General features: G+C 45.8%; 1 protein-coding gene across 1 annotated transcript; it reads left to right on the top strand.

Moving 5' to 3' along the window:
- The first annotated feature begins 10,500 nt into the window (after positions 1 to 10,500).
- GPIHBP1 (glycosylphosphatidylinositol anchored high density lipoprotein binding protein 1) lies at positions 10,501 to 16,164 on the top strand. Its single transcript, XM_040588703.1, has 3 exons — positions 10,501 to 10,552; positions 14,708 to 14,827; positions 15,711 to 16,164. Exons 1-3 carry the CDS (start codon positions 10,501 to 10,503, stop codon positions 15,920 to 15,922), a joined length of 384 nt encoding a protein of 127 aa, XP_040444637.1. The 3' UTR covers positions 15,923 to 16,164.
- Positions 16,165 to 16,817: the final 653 nt, after the last annotated feature.

A 16,817-nucleotide genomic window follows, 5' to 3' on the forward strand; every position in this document is an offset into this window, starting at 1 on the left:
ACTCCCCCCTGCTCTCCTGAACTGGGGAGCATGTATGCTGCTTTCCAAAGACGTGTCATTCTAATTTTTGTTTAAAGCTTTATTATTTTTGGGAGCCCAGTTGGATCCCGTGGGAGAAGGAGATTATGTTCCTTGGGGAATGTAAAATGTGCAGAATAACAGCAATGGGCTCTCGGAAGTTTCATAGGAACAGCCACAGGCTGTTTGAAACAAAGACATAAAAATAGCTTTCCTTTTCTCTGGTTACCCTGAGCCTGGACTATCTCCTTCCTGGGAAGGAGTCTTCTCCACTGCGCTCCCTCCTTGCAATCCATATTTGCAGCCTCACTTACAGGTGGGTTTGGGGATGGGAGGGCATCAGTGGTGACAGGGAGTATTTTGGGGACTGGAAGGCATTGCACAGCAGATGGTCACAGAAGAAACCTGCCCCTCAGAGGCTACACCTCCCTCCTGCCTGGTGTTCCCATCCTTTCTTCTCACATTGCCGCCCAGGTCCCTGCTCCTGCTGCTCCATGGGGACCTGCCTGTCTCTAGACAGGCCCAGGATGGTCTCTCCCACATTTCAGGTGTTCAGAAAGTTCAGGGAAATTATGCTATTTCTCCAGATCTAAGAGGGGAGACCATTCATGTTTTGACACAGAATAGAGCTGCTTCCTTCATTAAGGTCTGTATTTCCAGGTGAATCTTGTTAAGAGTTATAGTAATACCAAATGCCTGAAAATACTTCTGGTAAATAAACAACACGGGCTGCTGGCAGTGTTTCTGTTTCAGTTGGCTGTGCAGACATTTCTCACTGGCATTCCAAGATAATGCTGATTGCTTCAGGGTATGAGACACCATGTGCTAGCAAATCGGTCTGAAGTGGGAGAATTCCTGCCTTTCCATCCCTGCCCTTTACTGTCCCTCTGGACATGTCTCCACTCTAGCCATGGCAAACACGGGTTTTGGAGGAAGAAATAGCTGTGGGGATGGAAGGGAGGCTGCAGAAAATGGGTCCATTTTCTGGTTTTGATGTGGACGAGTCACAGAAAGTACCGTAAGTAGATGGATTGCAAATGAAAGTTTGAGTGTGCTAAAGGAAGAAGAAAATGATCGAATCGAGAGCTCCACCTTCCTGCCAGTGCTAATCCTCTCCCCTTTCTTTCCTCCTCATTCCTTTCCTCCCCAGTCCATGGGTACTGAAATCCACATGAGAAGCCACGGGGAGCACCTGGGAAGATGGCACCTCCAGGCTGCAACGCTGACCAGAGCAGCAGGCGAGATGGGAGGAGGCTGGAAAGATGGGAGGTGCTTTGCATGGTGGTGGGAACATGTTCCAATCTTCCTGCTTCTGATCTCCCAATAAAAAGAGATGTAAAACAATGTGCAATGTACCTTGGTCTCCTTGGGTTTGGTGATCTGGCCTTGCTGTGACACAGGGACACTTGGCCAGCCAAGGTGCCAATAAGTTAATAACATCTTGTCCTTTGTGTAGAAGGAGTTAAAATGGCTAAAATGGAGCACACACAGCAAGGAACCCATGGGGGAAGAGGTGTGAGCAGCATGCCTTGCTCTCTCTCTCCATGCCAATTAACACAAACAATGACTGGGTGTATTGTATTTCACACAGATTCTTGTCATGCCTGCATCAGAGCAATGTCAAGTTGTTGTTATCCCTGAGCACCAGGTGCTTCTGGCTCCCATTCTGTCTCCTCATTGCTAACATTGTGGGGATGCAGTCACCCATACTCACATGAGAGTCTGAGTTTCACACCAGGAACCTTCCCTGAGCTGAGACCAGTTAAACCTGCTGGTTTCAGGAACTGCACCCATTTAGTATCATGGTCCAAACTATTAGATGAAAGATGACAAAACCGAAATATAAGCACTCAATAGATACGGTACTGTGGCACCTTGTATGTGACTCTTTGCAGTGCTCAGGCTCTTTATAAGCGCAAGGTGCAGCTACTCTTGTTGGAATTCAACTCATGGTTTGTTCAAGGCGATTTAGATAGACTGAATTTTTCTCCCTTTTTTATTTTCACATGGAGATATCTCATCTTAAAGCTGGTTGAAATCAAAGGGTTATGAAACCCGAGTTTTGGAAAGAGCGAAAATTAAAAACTACCCAAATAATACTAAAAACGCCTCCCTTCCTTCCTCGGGAAATGGGCTGGGACCAGGCATCTGCATTTTCTTCTCTTGTCGCAAGGTGGCAGTGGCAGCCCCAGAGCTGCCGCTCCAGCAGGCTGCGCTGGGATGGGCGTGTAGGCATAGCGGGACCACCAGCCCCTTTCGCTAAGGGACGTGGTGCAGAAAGTAGTTAATTCGGACCCTGGAGATGAGGAAGACGTGTGTTAGCTCAGCATGCTTTTCACTGCATCCCAAGCATGGAGACGCCACAGCCTTTCTGGTTTCCTGGTCCAGTTTCTGAATGCTCACATGGAGAAATATTTTACATTATGTCTGACCAGACTTCCCTTTCCTGCAACTTGTGGTCAATGGGCATCCTCAAAAAGAGTCCATCTCAGCCTTCTCTTTGACCCTTTTTTATGTCAGATGCTGTAAGACCCCTGAGCCCTCTCTTCTCAGCCTGTTTTCCAGGCTGAACAGCCTCTTGTAACTCCTTGCATTGCCTGTGGTCAAGTCCCTGGCCAAACCACACGAAAGCCTGGGATCACAGAGACAGGGTGGGATAGCTCACATAACTGAGTGCAACCATGGCTGGATACAGATGGTTTAGGAAGGCCAGGCCGGAGAGGTGAGGAAGAGGAGTTACTTTGTATGTGAGAGAGCAGCTGACGTGCATGGAGTTTTGCCTAGAGATGGGTGATGAGGGACCTGAGAGCTTATGGGTCAGGACAGGCATAGGTGATGTTGTAGTGGCTGTCTGATACAGACCATCTCATCTGATCGCAAAAAAGTGGATGAAGCCTTCTTCAAACAACTGGAACAAGCCTCACATTCAAGGCCTGGTCCTCACAGAGGCCTTTCAGCATCCTAATATCTGCTGGAGGAGCAACACAGCAGGGCAGTAGCAATCCATGAAGTTTTTGGAGTTCACTGGTCACAATCTCCTGACGCAGGTGACTGAGGAACCAACACAGAGAGATACTCTTGTGGACCTCATATTTGCAAACAAGGAAGAACTTGTTGGGGATGTGAAGGCTGGGGGCAGCCTTGGCTGTGGTGACCATGAGGTGGTGGAGTTTAAGGTCCTGAAAGTAGGAAACAAGGCAAAAAGCAGCATCACAACCAGTCTGCATGGATTCACAAAGGGGAACTTGTGTGTCACCAGCCTGATAGCCTTCAATGGTAAGATGATTGGCTTGGTGGATGATATGAGAGAAGTGGACTTTATTTATCTCTACCTTATTAAGGCTTTCAACACTGTCTCCCACAACATCCTCATAGGTGAACTACACAGGACAGGTTAGATAAGTGGATAGTGAGCTGGACTGGAAGCTGGTGGAGCAACTGGGCCCAGAGGCTGGCAATCAGTGGCACAAAGTCTGGTTGGAGGCAAATCACTAGTGGGATACTGCAAGATTTGATTTGAGGTCAGTACTGTTTGTCATCTTCATTAATGACCTTGATGGTGACAGAGCTCACCTTCAGCAGGTCTGATAAAAACTAGGAGGAGTGGCTGATACACCAGATGGGTGCCATTCAGAGGGACTTGAACAGGTTGGAAAAAAGAACAGAGGGGAACCTCAGGAAATTCAGCAAATGGGAATTACAGAATCTTGCATGTGTGGAGGAGTGACTCCAGGCACCAGAACAGGCTGTAAGCTGATTAGGACAGAAAGAAGCTTTACAGAGAAGGAACTGAGCATCATGGTGGACATCAAGTTGCACATGAATCAACAGTGTTCCTTGATGGCAAAGGCAGCCATCAACCTTCTGGGCTGTGTTAGTCAGAGCATTGCCAGCAGGTCAAGGGAGGTGATCCTCCCCCCTTCTCAGCACTGGTGAGGCCGCACCTAGAGACCTTTGTCCAATTCTGGGCTCCCTAGCACAGGAGACACAAGGACATGTTGGAGATGTCCAACGAAGGGCCACAAAGATGATGAAGAGGCTGGAGTATCTATCCTGTGAGGAAAGGCTGCAAGATCAGGGACTTTTCAGCCTGGAAAACAGAAGGCTTAAGGAAGATCTTATAGAAATCTATAAATACCTGATGGGACTGTGCAAGGAGGATGGGGCCAGGTTCTTTTCAGTGGTGCTCAGTGTCAGGGTAAGAGCAAAGGAGCACAGAATGAAACAGAAAATTCCATTTAAATATGAGAAAATTTTTTCTTTCCTCTAAGTGTGGCTGAACGCTGGGAAAGCCTGCCCAGAGGGGTCATGGAGTTCACATCTTTGATGATATTCAAACCCAACCGGACACAGCCCTGGGCAACCTGCTGTAATGACTCTACTTAGAGCAGAAGGGTTGGACTAGACAATCTCCAGAGGTCCTTGCCAGGCTTAACCATTTAGTGGTTTGTGTGAATTCTGCTGCTGGTGCTGCTGGGGGTGTTCGTGCTCCTCTGCTTTGTGGCAAGTGCCCATGAGCTGGTCTTATCTCACATGGATCTTCTTTTGCCCATTTACCAGGACCATCAGATGGGCTGAACTGCTCATCTGACTGGGAAACACCACAGAGCTGCTTCCCTCACCTGTACCAGGGAAAAATGCTTTGGGAGACAGAAGCTTTTGGGTCAGAAGCATCTTCCTGAAAACATCTGGAAGCCAAACATGGGGTGTTTCTTGCAGCTGGTGAGAGTTAGGCTGAGCCTATCACATGGGCAGTGGAGATACCTTGGTTTAGGGACTGAACTTGGTTTAGGCTGAACACACTCCTAGCAGTCTTCAGCCAAGGACATGTGACTGTTTCCAGCTTCAGTGCCAAGCACTGCAGCATTAGAGGGAGATGAAAAGGGCCTGAGGCAAAGCTGCTTCTTTCAGTCAGGTCATTTATGGTTTTACATAAATGTCCTTGTTCTTCCCTTCTGGGTCAATGAGAAGTGACTCAGATAGGAAAGTATCTCTTGTTCATTGGATTAAGTCTTGAAGGAAGGTAGGGGATAATTAAAGCAGGTGACAGCTAAGCTGAGCAAGTGATTTACATTCTTGCATCATTAACAATGCCTTGGAAAGCTGGATGGAACAAATAATCTCGGAACAAGTGATTATTGCCTCAGTCAGGGTTGATGGGAAAAGAAAAGATACCAGCTTGAAGCAAAATAAAAAAAAAAGGAAACTGGAAAAGTTTGATAGGGAAGGAAAAGAAATTTCCACGAGTTATAAATACATGATCAATCCTTTCTATGCACATGAACAGAGAGGGAGAACACGCTTTAGTAGTTATTAACTCCTGTCAGATTCACCCAGAGGACCACAGTATCCATATGGTGGCCACCTGCCAGACAAGTGATAATTGTGAAGGTCCCACCCAGAAAGATTTAAGAGCTACACAGAGGTTAGTCTAAATAATAACCTGGAGATAAGAGTACCTGCGATTTCCACCTCAGTACCTGGACTAGGACTGAGACATGAAGAATGCTGCTTACGCAGGACCTGGCACAGACATCAGACCAGACCACAGTACAAAGGGGGGAAAAAAAACAGATTGTGAAAAAAAAAACCCAAATAAAGAAAAAGGCAGGTGAATCATTAAATACAGGGAACAGGACTCCTTATAAAAATAAATCATCTTGTTCCCTACCTTCCTGTGCTGGTGAGTATACAAAACACCACTAATCCTCAGGCACAGCCCACACCACCAGGCTGGCACAGAGGGGTAGCTATAGTGAGGTCTGGTGGGAGTATGGGAAGAGCAGTAAAGTTAAAGAAACCCTTTGTACTGTGGTCTGGTCTGACGTCTGTCCCACGTCCTGCACTAACCAGCATCCTTCGTGTCCCAGTCCAGGTACTGAGGTGGAAACCAGTGTGGAGAGAGCTGCCAAGCTCTCTGTACCCATCTGTAGCTCCAATCTATAGCAGGCTGACCTGCTGCCAGATGTGAAAGTCACAACTCTCTGCTCAGCAGGGTGCTTCGAGCCTAAGGCTTGTCAGACTGAGGGGACACATGGCGTTTCCCCAAGGGCACCTTCCTTTACATGTTCAATAGGCTTGAGAGATGCTGAAGTGTCTTGCAAAGCTGTGCCAATATAATGGTTTTAAAGCCAGGCAGAGACATGTTGGATCTTGGCCATACATTGTAAGGAATTGTAGTAAAATCAATTAGTAGGAATAAGGCTGCTGTGACTAATGAGCTAATGAGTGATGCCTGAGTGGAAATGGCTCTAAGAGAGCTGCAGGGTTGGATTCCTGATGCATTATTCATAGAGACAGGCCAGATTCATGCTTGGCAGTGTTTATTTTCTACTTTGCTTTTCCAGGTTTCTCTTTAACTTTTAAAGATGTTCTTCAGCAATGGAGGAAATAGATGGGGGAAAAGATATGTGTTTAATTCATCTCTCTTTGATGTGAAACATCTCTCATCTCTGGACAGTTGTGGTTTCTAGGAGAGACAGATGGGGGACATGATGTGTCAGAGGTGAAGTTCACGGTAATTTAACCCCTGACATTCTACACACCAGCATGGTTACTGATCACACAAACCCAACCTTGCTGCTGGCTTCTTTAAGTGGCTTTCATAATTGACACTATTTCAAAGCTACTAGGGGAAAAACCTGAACTGTTTGAATAAATCACCTCTTTAGCCTTTCCAATGTATAGCTTATCTTGTAGTTATGATCAACCCTACAACATGCACCAGCTTAATATCTAGAATGGGGAAACTGAGGTTAAATTTTCAAAGCCAGCTAGAAAATCACAGAATCACAGACCAGTCAGGGTTGGAAGGGACTGCTGGGTATCACCTAGTCTGACCCATGGCTAAGGCAGGTTCTCCTGGAGCAGGTTGCACAGGATCACACCCAGGCAGATTTTTAATATCTCCAGAGGATACTCCGCAGCCTCTCTGGGCAGCCTGTGCCAGTTCTCTGTTAACCTCAAAGTAAAAAAATTCTTCCTCATGTTCAGATGGAACCTCCTGTGTTGCTGTTTATGCCCATTGCCCCTTGTCCTGTCGCTGGGCACCACTGAAAAGAGCCTGGTCCCATCCTCCTGACACTCACCCTTAAGATATTTGTGGGCACTGATAAGGTCCCTCTCAGCCTTCTCTTCTTCAGGCTGTACAGGCCCAGCTGTTTCAGCCTTTTCTCATAAAGTAGGTTCTCTAGTCCACTCATGATCTTCGTAGCCCTCCTTGAACTGGGCAGCCCAGCACTGGGCACAGCACTCCAGATGCAGCCTCACCAGGGCAGAGCAGAGGGGAAAGGATCATCTCTCTCAACCTGCTGGCCACACTCCTCCTAATGCGCCCCAGGGCTCCATTGGCCTTCTTGGGCACCAGGGCACACTGCTGGCCCATGGGCAACTTGCTGCCCACCAGCACTCCTAGGTCCTTTTCTGCAGAGCTGTCTTCCAGTGGGTCAGCCCCAGGCTGTACTGGTGCGTGGGGTTCTTCCTCCCCAGGTGCAGGACCTTATGCTTGCCTTTATTGATCTTCATTAGATACCTAAAGTCGTTGACAGAGCTTGAATAAACCTCTAAGTATGTGGCTTTCAGGCCAGCAGTCACTCCTGTTGCTTCTAGTAACTCATGCAGCTCCTGTTAGGGTTGCACAAAAATAGCAGAAGAGCACTGATGAAAAAGGAGCATTAACCAGTGGTTAAACTATGTGGAATACAATGCTGGTTGTATTTCTGGAGTCACTACCACCTTGCTCCATGAGCCTAATTAACCTCCCTGCACCTCAGCTTCCTTACATCTCATTTTGAGACAATAATATTTACTCATCTTACAGGAGTGGTTTTGGGTTTAATCTACCTGTAGGTGTGCAGTAAAATCTTAGCACCAGCATAAGACACTGTTATGTTGGCACTCATCCACGTCCATCTTTGAATCCAGTCATAGCTTTTGCTCCTACATCTGTCTGCTCTGGAAAGCTGTGAGATTCCTAGGAGATATATAAAAACCTGATTAGAATCAAGAAAATGGAGAGTTTAAAATTATTAAGTCAAGAAAGCTATTAACCGAAACCAGTGCCTGCACTTCTCTAAACACGCACAGAGCCCATGGTGCCTGAAGCTCTGGAGGTGGATGGGCATATCTTAGGACTTTCCACCAGGACCTCCTCAGCCTGGTAATTAGGCAGTGTGAACAAGTCTATTGAGATGTTCCAGGATTTGGAGACCATTTCCAGTGTGGCTGCAACAGTTGCAGGACTGCTTACATGAGATGAAGATGCTTCCACCCAGAGACTGTCTCAGCCGGCCAGGTAGGACAGGAAAGGTGTTTGGCACAGGTTTCTCAGGCTGGAAGTAAACATTTGACTCTGGACTTTTTGGTTTTTTTCATGCTAACAAGTTCCTCTGAAATGCAGAGTTCTTGTACTAGTTTGCCTTTGAACACATACACTAGAAAATACTAATTTTTTTTTTCCAAATCCATCCTGTGGGTTGTTGAGGCAGATTTATGCAGCTTGTGTCCTTTTATAATTTTTCTCTGCAGTTAATGGACCCCCCCCCCCCCCCAACACAATAGGCTATGATTACCCACAAAAGAATGAAAGGAGTTCAACAAAATGCTGTTTGGATGTTCCTATTAATTCTTCTTATTTCTTTGGTGACTTGCCAATATTATGAGGCAATTGCATATGATGTGCATAAAAGAGAAAACATCTCAGGCAATGCTGAAAGACTCAGATAAGATCAAGTGAAACTATAAACGAGTGAGGTATGTTGTCACCACCACTCCCACCCACCCCCCACCAAAACAACCCTCCAAACTAGAATGAGGGTACAGGATTTAAGCAGGGTGTTGGCATATATTCCTCCATCCAAATATCCATCTCAATAGCCAAATATCTCAACAATGTAATGAAGATCACATTTCAGATGTGCATGTGAAACCAGTCACCTAACGCACCTTGTCTGAGGCTTTTTAATACCAGAAACCAGAAACCACACCCCTTTCCATGTTCAAGTCGGGTTTGTTTTTTTCCTAAGAAGAAAGCAAACACAGTCAGCAAGTTTCCCCTTTCTTAATAGGATTATAAAACTGTGTTGAACATAAGGGATGCCAAACCGAGAATATACCAAAATGCCTTTACCTAGATAATTTTGGGCTGGAAATAACTGCTAAACTTTAGTAAGGACTGTATTATGGAGACAACTGTGAAAACGATGGGTCTGAATTCCTGAGGGTGTAGGTCACCCACTAATGTAGTTTGTAAATGAGGCAAGGTTTGCTGATATAATGAGGCAACCACCACTGGAGCTTTAGGTCTGGAGAAATGATGGTTGGGTGTTTATCTGGGAACAGGAGAAAACCTTTCAAGAATTTGATTGATACTAACTCTGAATAAAGTTCCTCTGATGGTGGGATAGATAAAAAAGGTGGTGGGAATATTTCCAAGAACATCTTTGTTTCAGCTTTTTCTCCTTCCTTATTAAAAGTGTGTGTTGGGTGGGCACCTGGCATAACCACAGAAAGGCTCTTCTTCACCAGTTTTTGCAGTTCCACAATCAAACTTGCTCATCACACATCGTAGGAAGATTTATTAGCATGGGGCTGGCCGAAGGCACAGGAAAAGCAGAAAGATGCCTGGGGCAGCAGGGTCTGGGAATGGGAAAGCCAGGGTGTTTGGCAAGCACAGAAATCATGGACTGGCTGCCACACTTGGAGAGGGCTGGCTCAGAGCAGAGGGGTTTCTCCATGCACCATCCTCCCTGAACGGCTTGGGATAGCAAGCCTGAGAGACTCCTTTGGCTCTGACTTTCACAGCCCGGTCCTGTTGTCATTCCAGTGCTCCCACCACCTCTGCCCACAGAGGACAGGGAGAGAGGGAGACAGCATGCTTCCACCTACAGCCCCCTGCAAGCCTGCTCACAGCTTGGGGAGAGGTATTACAGTACCAAAATCCCAACCATGCTGTTTCCAGTAAGGGACTGCAAGTCAGCTTTCCATTTTTGCTCCTGGTGATAAAGGAGGAGCTGGGGGCAAAAAAACAGAGGAGAAAAGTACATGAGATTCCATCCTTGCTGTTCACACCTACAGATGCCTTTTTCCCAGGATTCATGGAAACCACTCAGGTGTCTCTAACCACTACAGAAAAGAGGAAATATCACCAAACTGCAAGGCAAGTTTAGGATTATTTAATACTCCTGGGTTTACACATCATGCCTAGACACAAAGCACCCAGCTTAAACAATCTCAGCTATTGTCCACTAGGCAAACATTCATTTTCTTCTCCAAAAAGTATGAAAGGAGATGACAGTATAGCAAGAGGTGGGGCTGCTTTGTAGCTCATTCAATTAATTTGTAGCTTAATTAGACTTGTTTTTCCAGTAGAATTGGATCTGGGGTCAGAATCGGTACATGACAAGTCACCAGGAGGTGTGCCATTAAAACTAGCGGTGAAGGGTAGTGGCAGCCCAGTGACCACACAACAAGGGTCTGTGCAAGATGAAGGTGTTTCTGTCTCTTCTGCTGGTTGCCGTCACTTGCATCGTGTTTGGTAAGTTCCTGCTTTGATTTATCCAGACTCCTGCAAGAGATGCAGCATAATGGGATGGGGTGCATCCTGTTCCCTCTGAAGTCCATGCCTCTCACTTTGAACAGTTTTCAGCAAAAAAAAATAAATCTGTCTTTGGAATATTTCCAGCCTGTCAGATGTTCAGGACCATCCTGGTCTCATTGGGATTGTTAGTTCAGGCTCTTTAGAAAGTGTTACAAGACAAAGTGTGATTATACTGTGTCATTTCTTGAATGCAAATTCCAGCTCTCACTTTTTATGTGTTCTTGCTCAATCTTACTCTTTTTTTTTTTCTCCCCAACTCACTGTTCCTCTCTCGTTACTTAACCCTGGAAATCAGCTAGCCCGTTTAATGCAGTTTGTGTAGAGCCTCTCTCTAATTATATGTCATGTGTATGGTTTATTGAACTTCAGCCATTAGAACTGGGAAAGATGGGCTGGGACACAAAGCTGGTGACCCAGGTACTGCAGGACTGAAGTTTCTAGCTCTTTATTATCACACTGTGATCTGCATGAAGTCAAAGACAATTTCAGGGGGCCACCTTGGAAAACAACCAGATGTGAAGTGTTTTGGGGACTTTCCCAATTTGCAGGAGGATCAGAGAGTTTGTCATCACAGGGAGTGATCCGCACTACCCTCCCTCCCTCCCGCCCTGTGAGGCTACCTGCCACCTCGCTGGAGGGGGTATGCTTGAAGCGCACAGTCAAGGTGTGCAGACAGCAGCGGCCTGATATTGGGGGTGACCGATCTAGGATGTGGAGGTAGGGAACAAGCCCCATGAGTCCAGGCTGTTCAGGGATGCCATGCAAATCTTACCCCGCTGTTTCCATCAGCGGGATTCAGTTGCTCCTCCTCCATCACCAGCTCCATGAAGCCAAGCATGGAAGGGTTTCTGGAATATTGGTGTTTTCATATCCTAGGAAGTAGGGAACCCACTCATCGCAGCAGACCCACATAAGCAGTGATGCCATGACCTCTAATGGTGGAAGGGGACTGCATAGTGGAAATGACATCCTGACACAGACTCCCTATCTCCTGATATTTCCTGATGCTGCCACTGGGATAACTTCTTGCATAAAACCTTTTTTTTTTTTTAAAAAAAAATATATAATATATATTATATATATTATATATATTATATATATATAAAATATATAAATAAAAATATAATATAATTTTTTTAAAAAAATTTAATACTGATGATCCTAAGCTCAGAGCTGATGTTAGCCTGGATGGCCAAGGTAAATCCTAGCAGGGTCAGTGCAGGAGCTGTGATGCGGAGCTATATTAGGATTTTTTTCTTGTATTTATTTCCTTCTTGTGTAAGGACATTTTCCTTCCTCCACCTTTGGGCCTGCAGAGCAGACTCTGTAGGGGAGGGACAAGTGGGATTTTTTCAGAGGGACACAAATGCTGTGGTTTTCACTTGTCCAGTGAGGAGGATCGTGAAATCTGAAAACAATGCAAACAAAACATCAGTAACAATGGGCAAAAGAGAATGATAAAGTTTGCTTTGAACAGAAGCAAGATAGTTGCTGTGTCTGTTTAAAAAAGGTCTCTTTCTGGCTTACTAGTTCAGGTGAAGATGCATTACTTTAATAAGGTGGCTTGCTTGCCTAACCCTGCTGTTATAGCACCCCATTTTCAGCATACTGAGATGAGCTGGATTGTTTTTCTTTTTCGGAGGGATTTAAAGGGATTTCAGCAGGGTTGTCACACGGGTGGGTTGAGAGCTGCTTTCCAGACCAAGGAGGGGCTGCTGGTCTGTCAGGGTACCAGACTTCATTGCAAGGCACACAGGTTTGGGTGTCTGCCAGGGCATGGAAGAGAGGATCTAGATCAAGGGTTGGATTCCTCAGAAAGACCTGCAGTAAACAAAGTGCCCTGAAAAGCTTGTCCAAACATGGCTTCCTTGGTGACAGGAAATGCCAGACACTATTTTGGCTTGATATCTTCATCTTGGAGTGCTCTGGAAATACTGCATCACAACAGCCCATGCTCTTCAGTGTCTCTCCCTAAAATCTCTCCATCTCAAAAGACTTTAGGCACTGAAAGACTTGGGCTGTGGTTGTTCTACATGTCTAAGGAGCCAGTAGGCACCTGCAGGCTTACAAGGGCCTTTGCAGCTGAACAAGGAGGTGATGAACAAGGAGGTGAACTGGTGAGTGATGAGGCAGGGGGAACTACCTTGGACTGAGTTTGGAGATTTGGGTACCAAGGTCTGTTTCTATGGTCTCTGTGTGCTATGTGGGACAGCACATGTGCCCATGCATTCTATTGTTGTGGCCACTGTCATCTTTTTGAAGTAACTTCCTACACATTCTTCTCACAAAACCAGAATCTCAGCACAGGGGAAAGGTTGTGCTTAATTTGTTCTCATAGGTCAGTAAATTTGATGGAGACAGTTCCTGCTTTCTGGAACACTCACCTATCTGAGAGCTCCCAGTTTTTGGAAAGAGCCAACAGAGTGGACAGCACCATATGAAATTCTTCCTTCTGCAACTCACATTGGAGTCTGACTTTTCTGTGTATCCAGATCCTTCACCAAGGGGAAGTTATGCTTGATCAACTTGATAAAAATCTGTGATGAAGTGGCTGGCCTGATAGATGAGGGGTAGAGCAGGGGATTTTGTCTACCTGGACTTCAGGAAGGCCTTTGACAATGTCTCCCATAAGATCCTCATAGATAAGCTGTTGAGGTATGGACTGGATGAGCAGACAGTGAAGTGGATTGAATACTGGCTGAATGGCCAAGCCTGGTGGGTGGTGATCAGTAGCACAAAGTCTTCTTGAAGACCAGTAACTTGAGGTGTATCCCAGAGTTCAGTACTAGGTCCAGTCCCATTTAACATCATCATTAATGAACTAGATGATGGGGCAGAGCTCACTCTCAGCAAGTTTGAAGATGACACAAAACTGGGGGGAGCAGCTGACACACTAGAGAGTCATGCTGCCATCCAGAGGGACCTTAACAGGTTGGAGAAATTGGCTGATAGGAAGCTCATGGCTTTCAACAAGGGAAAGTGCAAACCCCTGCCCCAAGGGAAGAACAAACCCACACATCAATATATGCTGGGGGACATCCAGCTGGAAACCAGCTCATCTTAAAATGATGTGGGGATCCTGGTGGACACCAAGTTGAACATGAGCCAGCAGCCCTTGTGGCAAAGAAGATGAATGGTATCCCAGGTTGTATTAGATGAAGTGTTGCCTGCAGGTTGAGGCAGGTGATCCTTCCCCTCTACTCAACAATAGTGAGGCCACGCATGGAGTCCTTTGTCCAGTTCTGGGCTCCCCAGTACAAGAGAGACATGGACATACTGGAGAGAGTCCAATGAAGGGTCACAAGGGTGGGTATCTGTTCTCTGAGGAAAAACTGAGAGACCTGGGACTGGTTCAGCTTGGAGAAGAGAAGACCCAAGGGGGGATCTTATTAATGTCTATAAATGCCTAAAGGGAGGGTGCAAAGAAGATGGATCCAGGCTCTTTTCAGTGGTGCCCAGTGCCAGGACCAGAGGCAGTGGGCATGAACTGAAACACTGGAGGTTCCCTCTGAAAATCAGGAAACACTTTACTACTGTGAGTGTGACTGAGCACTGGCATAGGTTGCCCAGGGAGGCTGGGGAGTCTCCATCCTTGGAGATATTAAAACCTCTTCTGGGCACAGTCCTGGGCAGCTGGCTCTAGGTGGTCCCACTTGAGTAGGGGGATTGGACTAGATGACCTCCAGAGGTCCCTTCCAACACCCACCATTCTGGCATTTTGTGAGTTTGTGAGTCTGTGATCTCTTTCTGAACCACTACTAATGCAATGGCAAGGAAAAAGCAGACGCAAAGTAAGAACAGAGCTCAGGTAATCCAGCTACAAGGTCTTTCCTGTATCATGAGGTCTTCTGTGTGTGAGACTCTGTCTTGCCTGACTTGTTACAAGGGGTCTGACCACACATCTGAGGGTGTGCTTTGACTGCCAGATTACTGTATTTCTCATTCCCATTGGTACAAATACCTTTTACTATTCCGCTTCTGTTCTCAGTATGAGTATTTTGGAAAGATACCCTCCCCAGAGGTACCTGCAGGGGCATGAACAGTATCTGGTTCTCCACAGAAAGGCCAACTAAACGTTTTAACTCCTTGCAGCTCAAACCTTGCAATGTTACACTTGCCGTGAACCTACCGCTGTTGATAAGTGCCTGACGATCCACAATTGCACGCAGAATGAAACCATGTGCAAGACTACTTTGTATTCCCTGGAGGAAGGTAAGGGCAATTACTTCTTTACCCATATTTTTAACATGAGTCAGTGTTTCTACAGTGAAGAGCACTTGTGTGGGGAGCAGTACTTTTTCTCACTTAAATATGTAAGCCTAGAAGAGAGTTTCTGTGGAGCAGAGAGCAGTCTGCTGTTGCAGAAAGCAGTCCTCATGTGAGTGAATACTTAGTGAATGCAAACTCATAGTTAATGCTCAATGTTGAGCATGGTTAGGAAAAACATGTTGACTTGAGCTTGAGATGTGGAGCCAAAGAGTTCTGGCTCTTCAGACTATTTGCATGACTCATACAATGGGTGTAGGTTAAACAGTGCTGTCCTGACCTGAGAACTGTTTGTGAAGGCTTATTGGAGTAGAGAGGCCAGTAGACATGAGCCAAGCTCAGTAGGGTGGGGACACCAACTTCTGATCATCTGGAGGAAAAACAGAAATGCCCCTGAGTTCTCTGGAGCTCTCAGGAAGGCATCAACAGCCTGACTGGTGACTACAGGTTACAACCTCTCCAAGTAAAGAAATGCACTGTGAAGATGGAGGGTCTCCCTTTTGCATGGTCATGCTGATAAAGCTCTGGTTGCACATGGGAGAGGCAGGAGATAGTGAGTAGAGTCAAAGCAGAGACAGAAAAAGTGCCTAAATGACCTTTGGCAGGGTAAAACTGATCCAGACAGGACACAGAGATGCAAGGTGCTGTTCAGCTTGGGGCCACCCAGTGGGAACTGTTTCCTGTATTCCTGGTAGGAAGTAGACCAATTCTGTTTGAACTGGAGCTAAGACTTTGGTGATGAAGGCAGTTAATGTTTCCATAGGGATAAAGAAAGTTCTTCTCCATTGCTCCCATTCCTAATTGTTCCTTTGTTCTTTCTTTGCTGTAGTTTATACCTTTGAGGGAGTCTCGACCGTCACCAAGATGTGCTCTTCTGCCTGCATCCCATCAGATGTGGATGACATTGGCACGACACGCCCTGTCTCCTGCTGTTACTCTGAGTTGTGCAACGTTGATGGTGCAGCTAGTTTGAGGATCAGCTTTGTGCCAGTTGGGATACTAGCAAGCTCCCTTTGTGCCGCCTTCTGGACTAGACCGTGAGGAGCTGATGGGGAGGTCTTTCATACCGAAGAATCCAATGAGGAAGAGAGTAAACCCCTGCCAGCTCAGCTTTCTGTTTGGATGCCTCATGGACAACACTCAACAGCTCCCAGAAATTGCTTTTTTAGTACCTGCCCTTTTCCTACAACCAAAAGAAAAGCAAAACTTAGGAAGTCCTGACACAAATATTTCTTTTGACTCTTCAACAACTCCCACAAAACTAACTATGGAGTTTCTTTACTGTGCTGGTCTGGTTGGTTTTGAACTAAAAAATTCTGCTGTATGAAGTGTATTTAAAGTAAAAACCCTTGCACTAAGAGCCTTCTGTACCTCCTTAGAACATTTCCCCCACCACCACCCCCCCACCACCCCAGGTGTTAACTAGCAGAATAGCTGAATTGCTCAGTCTTCTCAGATGAAATTCAATTATGTGGCAGTCCTCTCCACCCCAGAGTTTTGTGCTGGTTCTTCGTTCTGTCTAGGTGTCCTTCTTTGTACACAAGAAATCAAGGAGACACTTCTGTGTCCGAAATAGGAGGTAGAAAACCAAACTTCCCATGCCAGTGATCTGATCCAAGGAGGCTAAAAAGTCTTGTTTTCTGTACCTTTTTGAGCAGAATAAAAATATTGTTATGTTAAAATTGTCATCACTGAAGTTATTTATAGCGTACCAGTCCTCTGATAATTTTTTATTTTATTTTATTTTTAATTTCATTTCATTTCATTTCATTTCATTTCTGAACTCCATTTCCACCTTTCAGTATTGTTTATACAGTGAGAAAAGCTAGGTTTTTGGTCACTCTTGCAAGAGATGTGTAAGACATTTCCCATTATCCGCCACTGGCTGTGCCTTCCATCAGTATTTCTTCTACCAGCTCCACTGGTACAAAACTAC

This window comes from Falco naumanni, chromosome 3 (assembly GCF_017639655.2).
Source record: "Falco naumanni isolate bFalNau1 chromosome 3, bFalNau1.pat, whole genome shotgun sequence".
Taxonomy (NCBI): Eukaryota; Metazoa; Chordata; class Aves; order Falconiformes; family Falconidae; genus Falco; species Falco naumanni.

Excerpts from the sequence above, each read along its gene's own strand:
- GPIHBP1 (XM_040588703.1), top strand. The coding sequence starts at position 10,501 with ATGAAGGTGTTTCTGTCTCTTCTGCTGGTTGCCGTCACTTGCATCGTG. Across the intron at positions 10,553-14,707 it reads CGTCACTTGCATCGTGTTTG|CTCAAACCTTGCAATGTTAC; the intron begins GTAAGTTCCTGC and ends AACTCCTTGCAG. Across the intron at positions 14,828-15,710 it reads TTTGTATTCCCTGGAGGAAG|TTTATACCTTTGAGGGAGTC; the intron begins GTAAGGGCAATT and ends TCTTTGCTGTAG.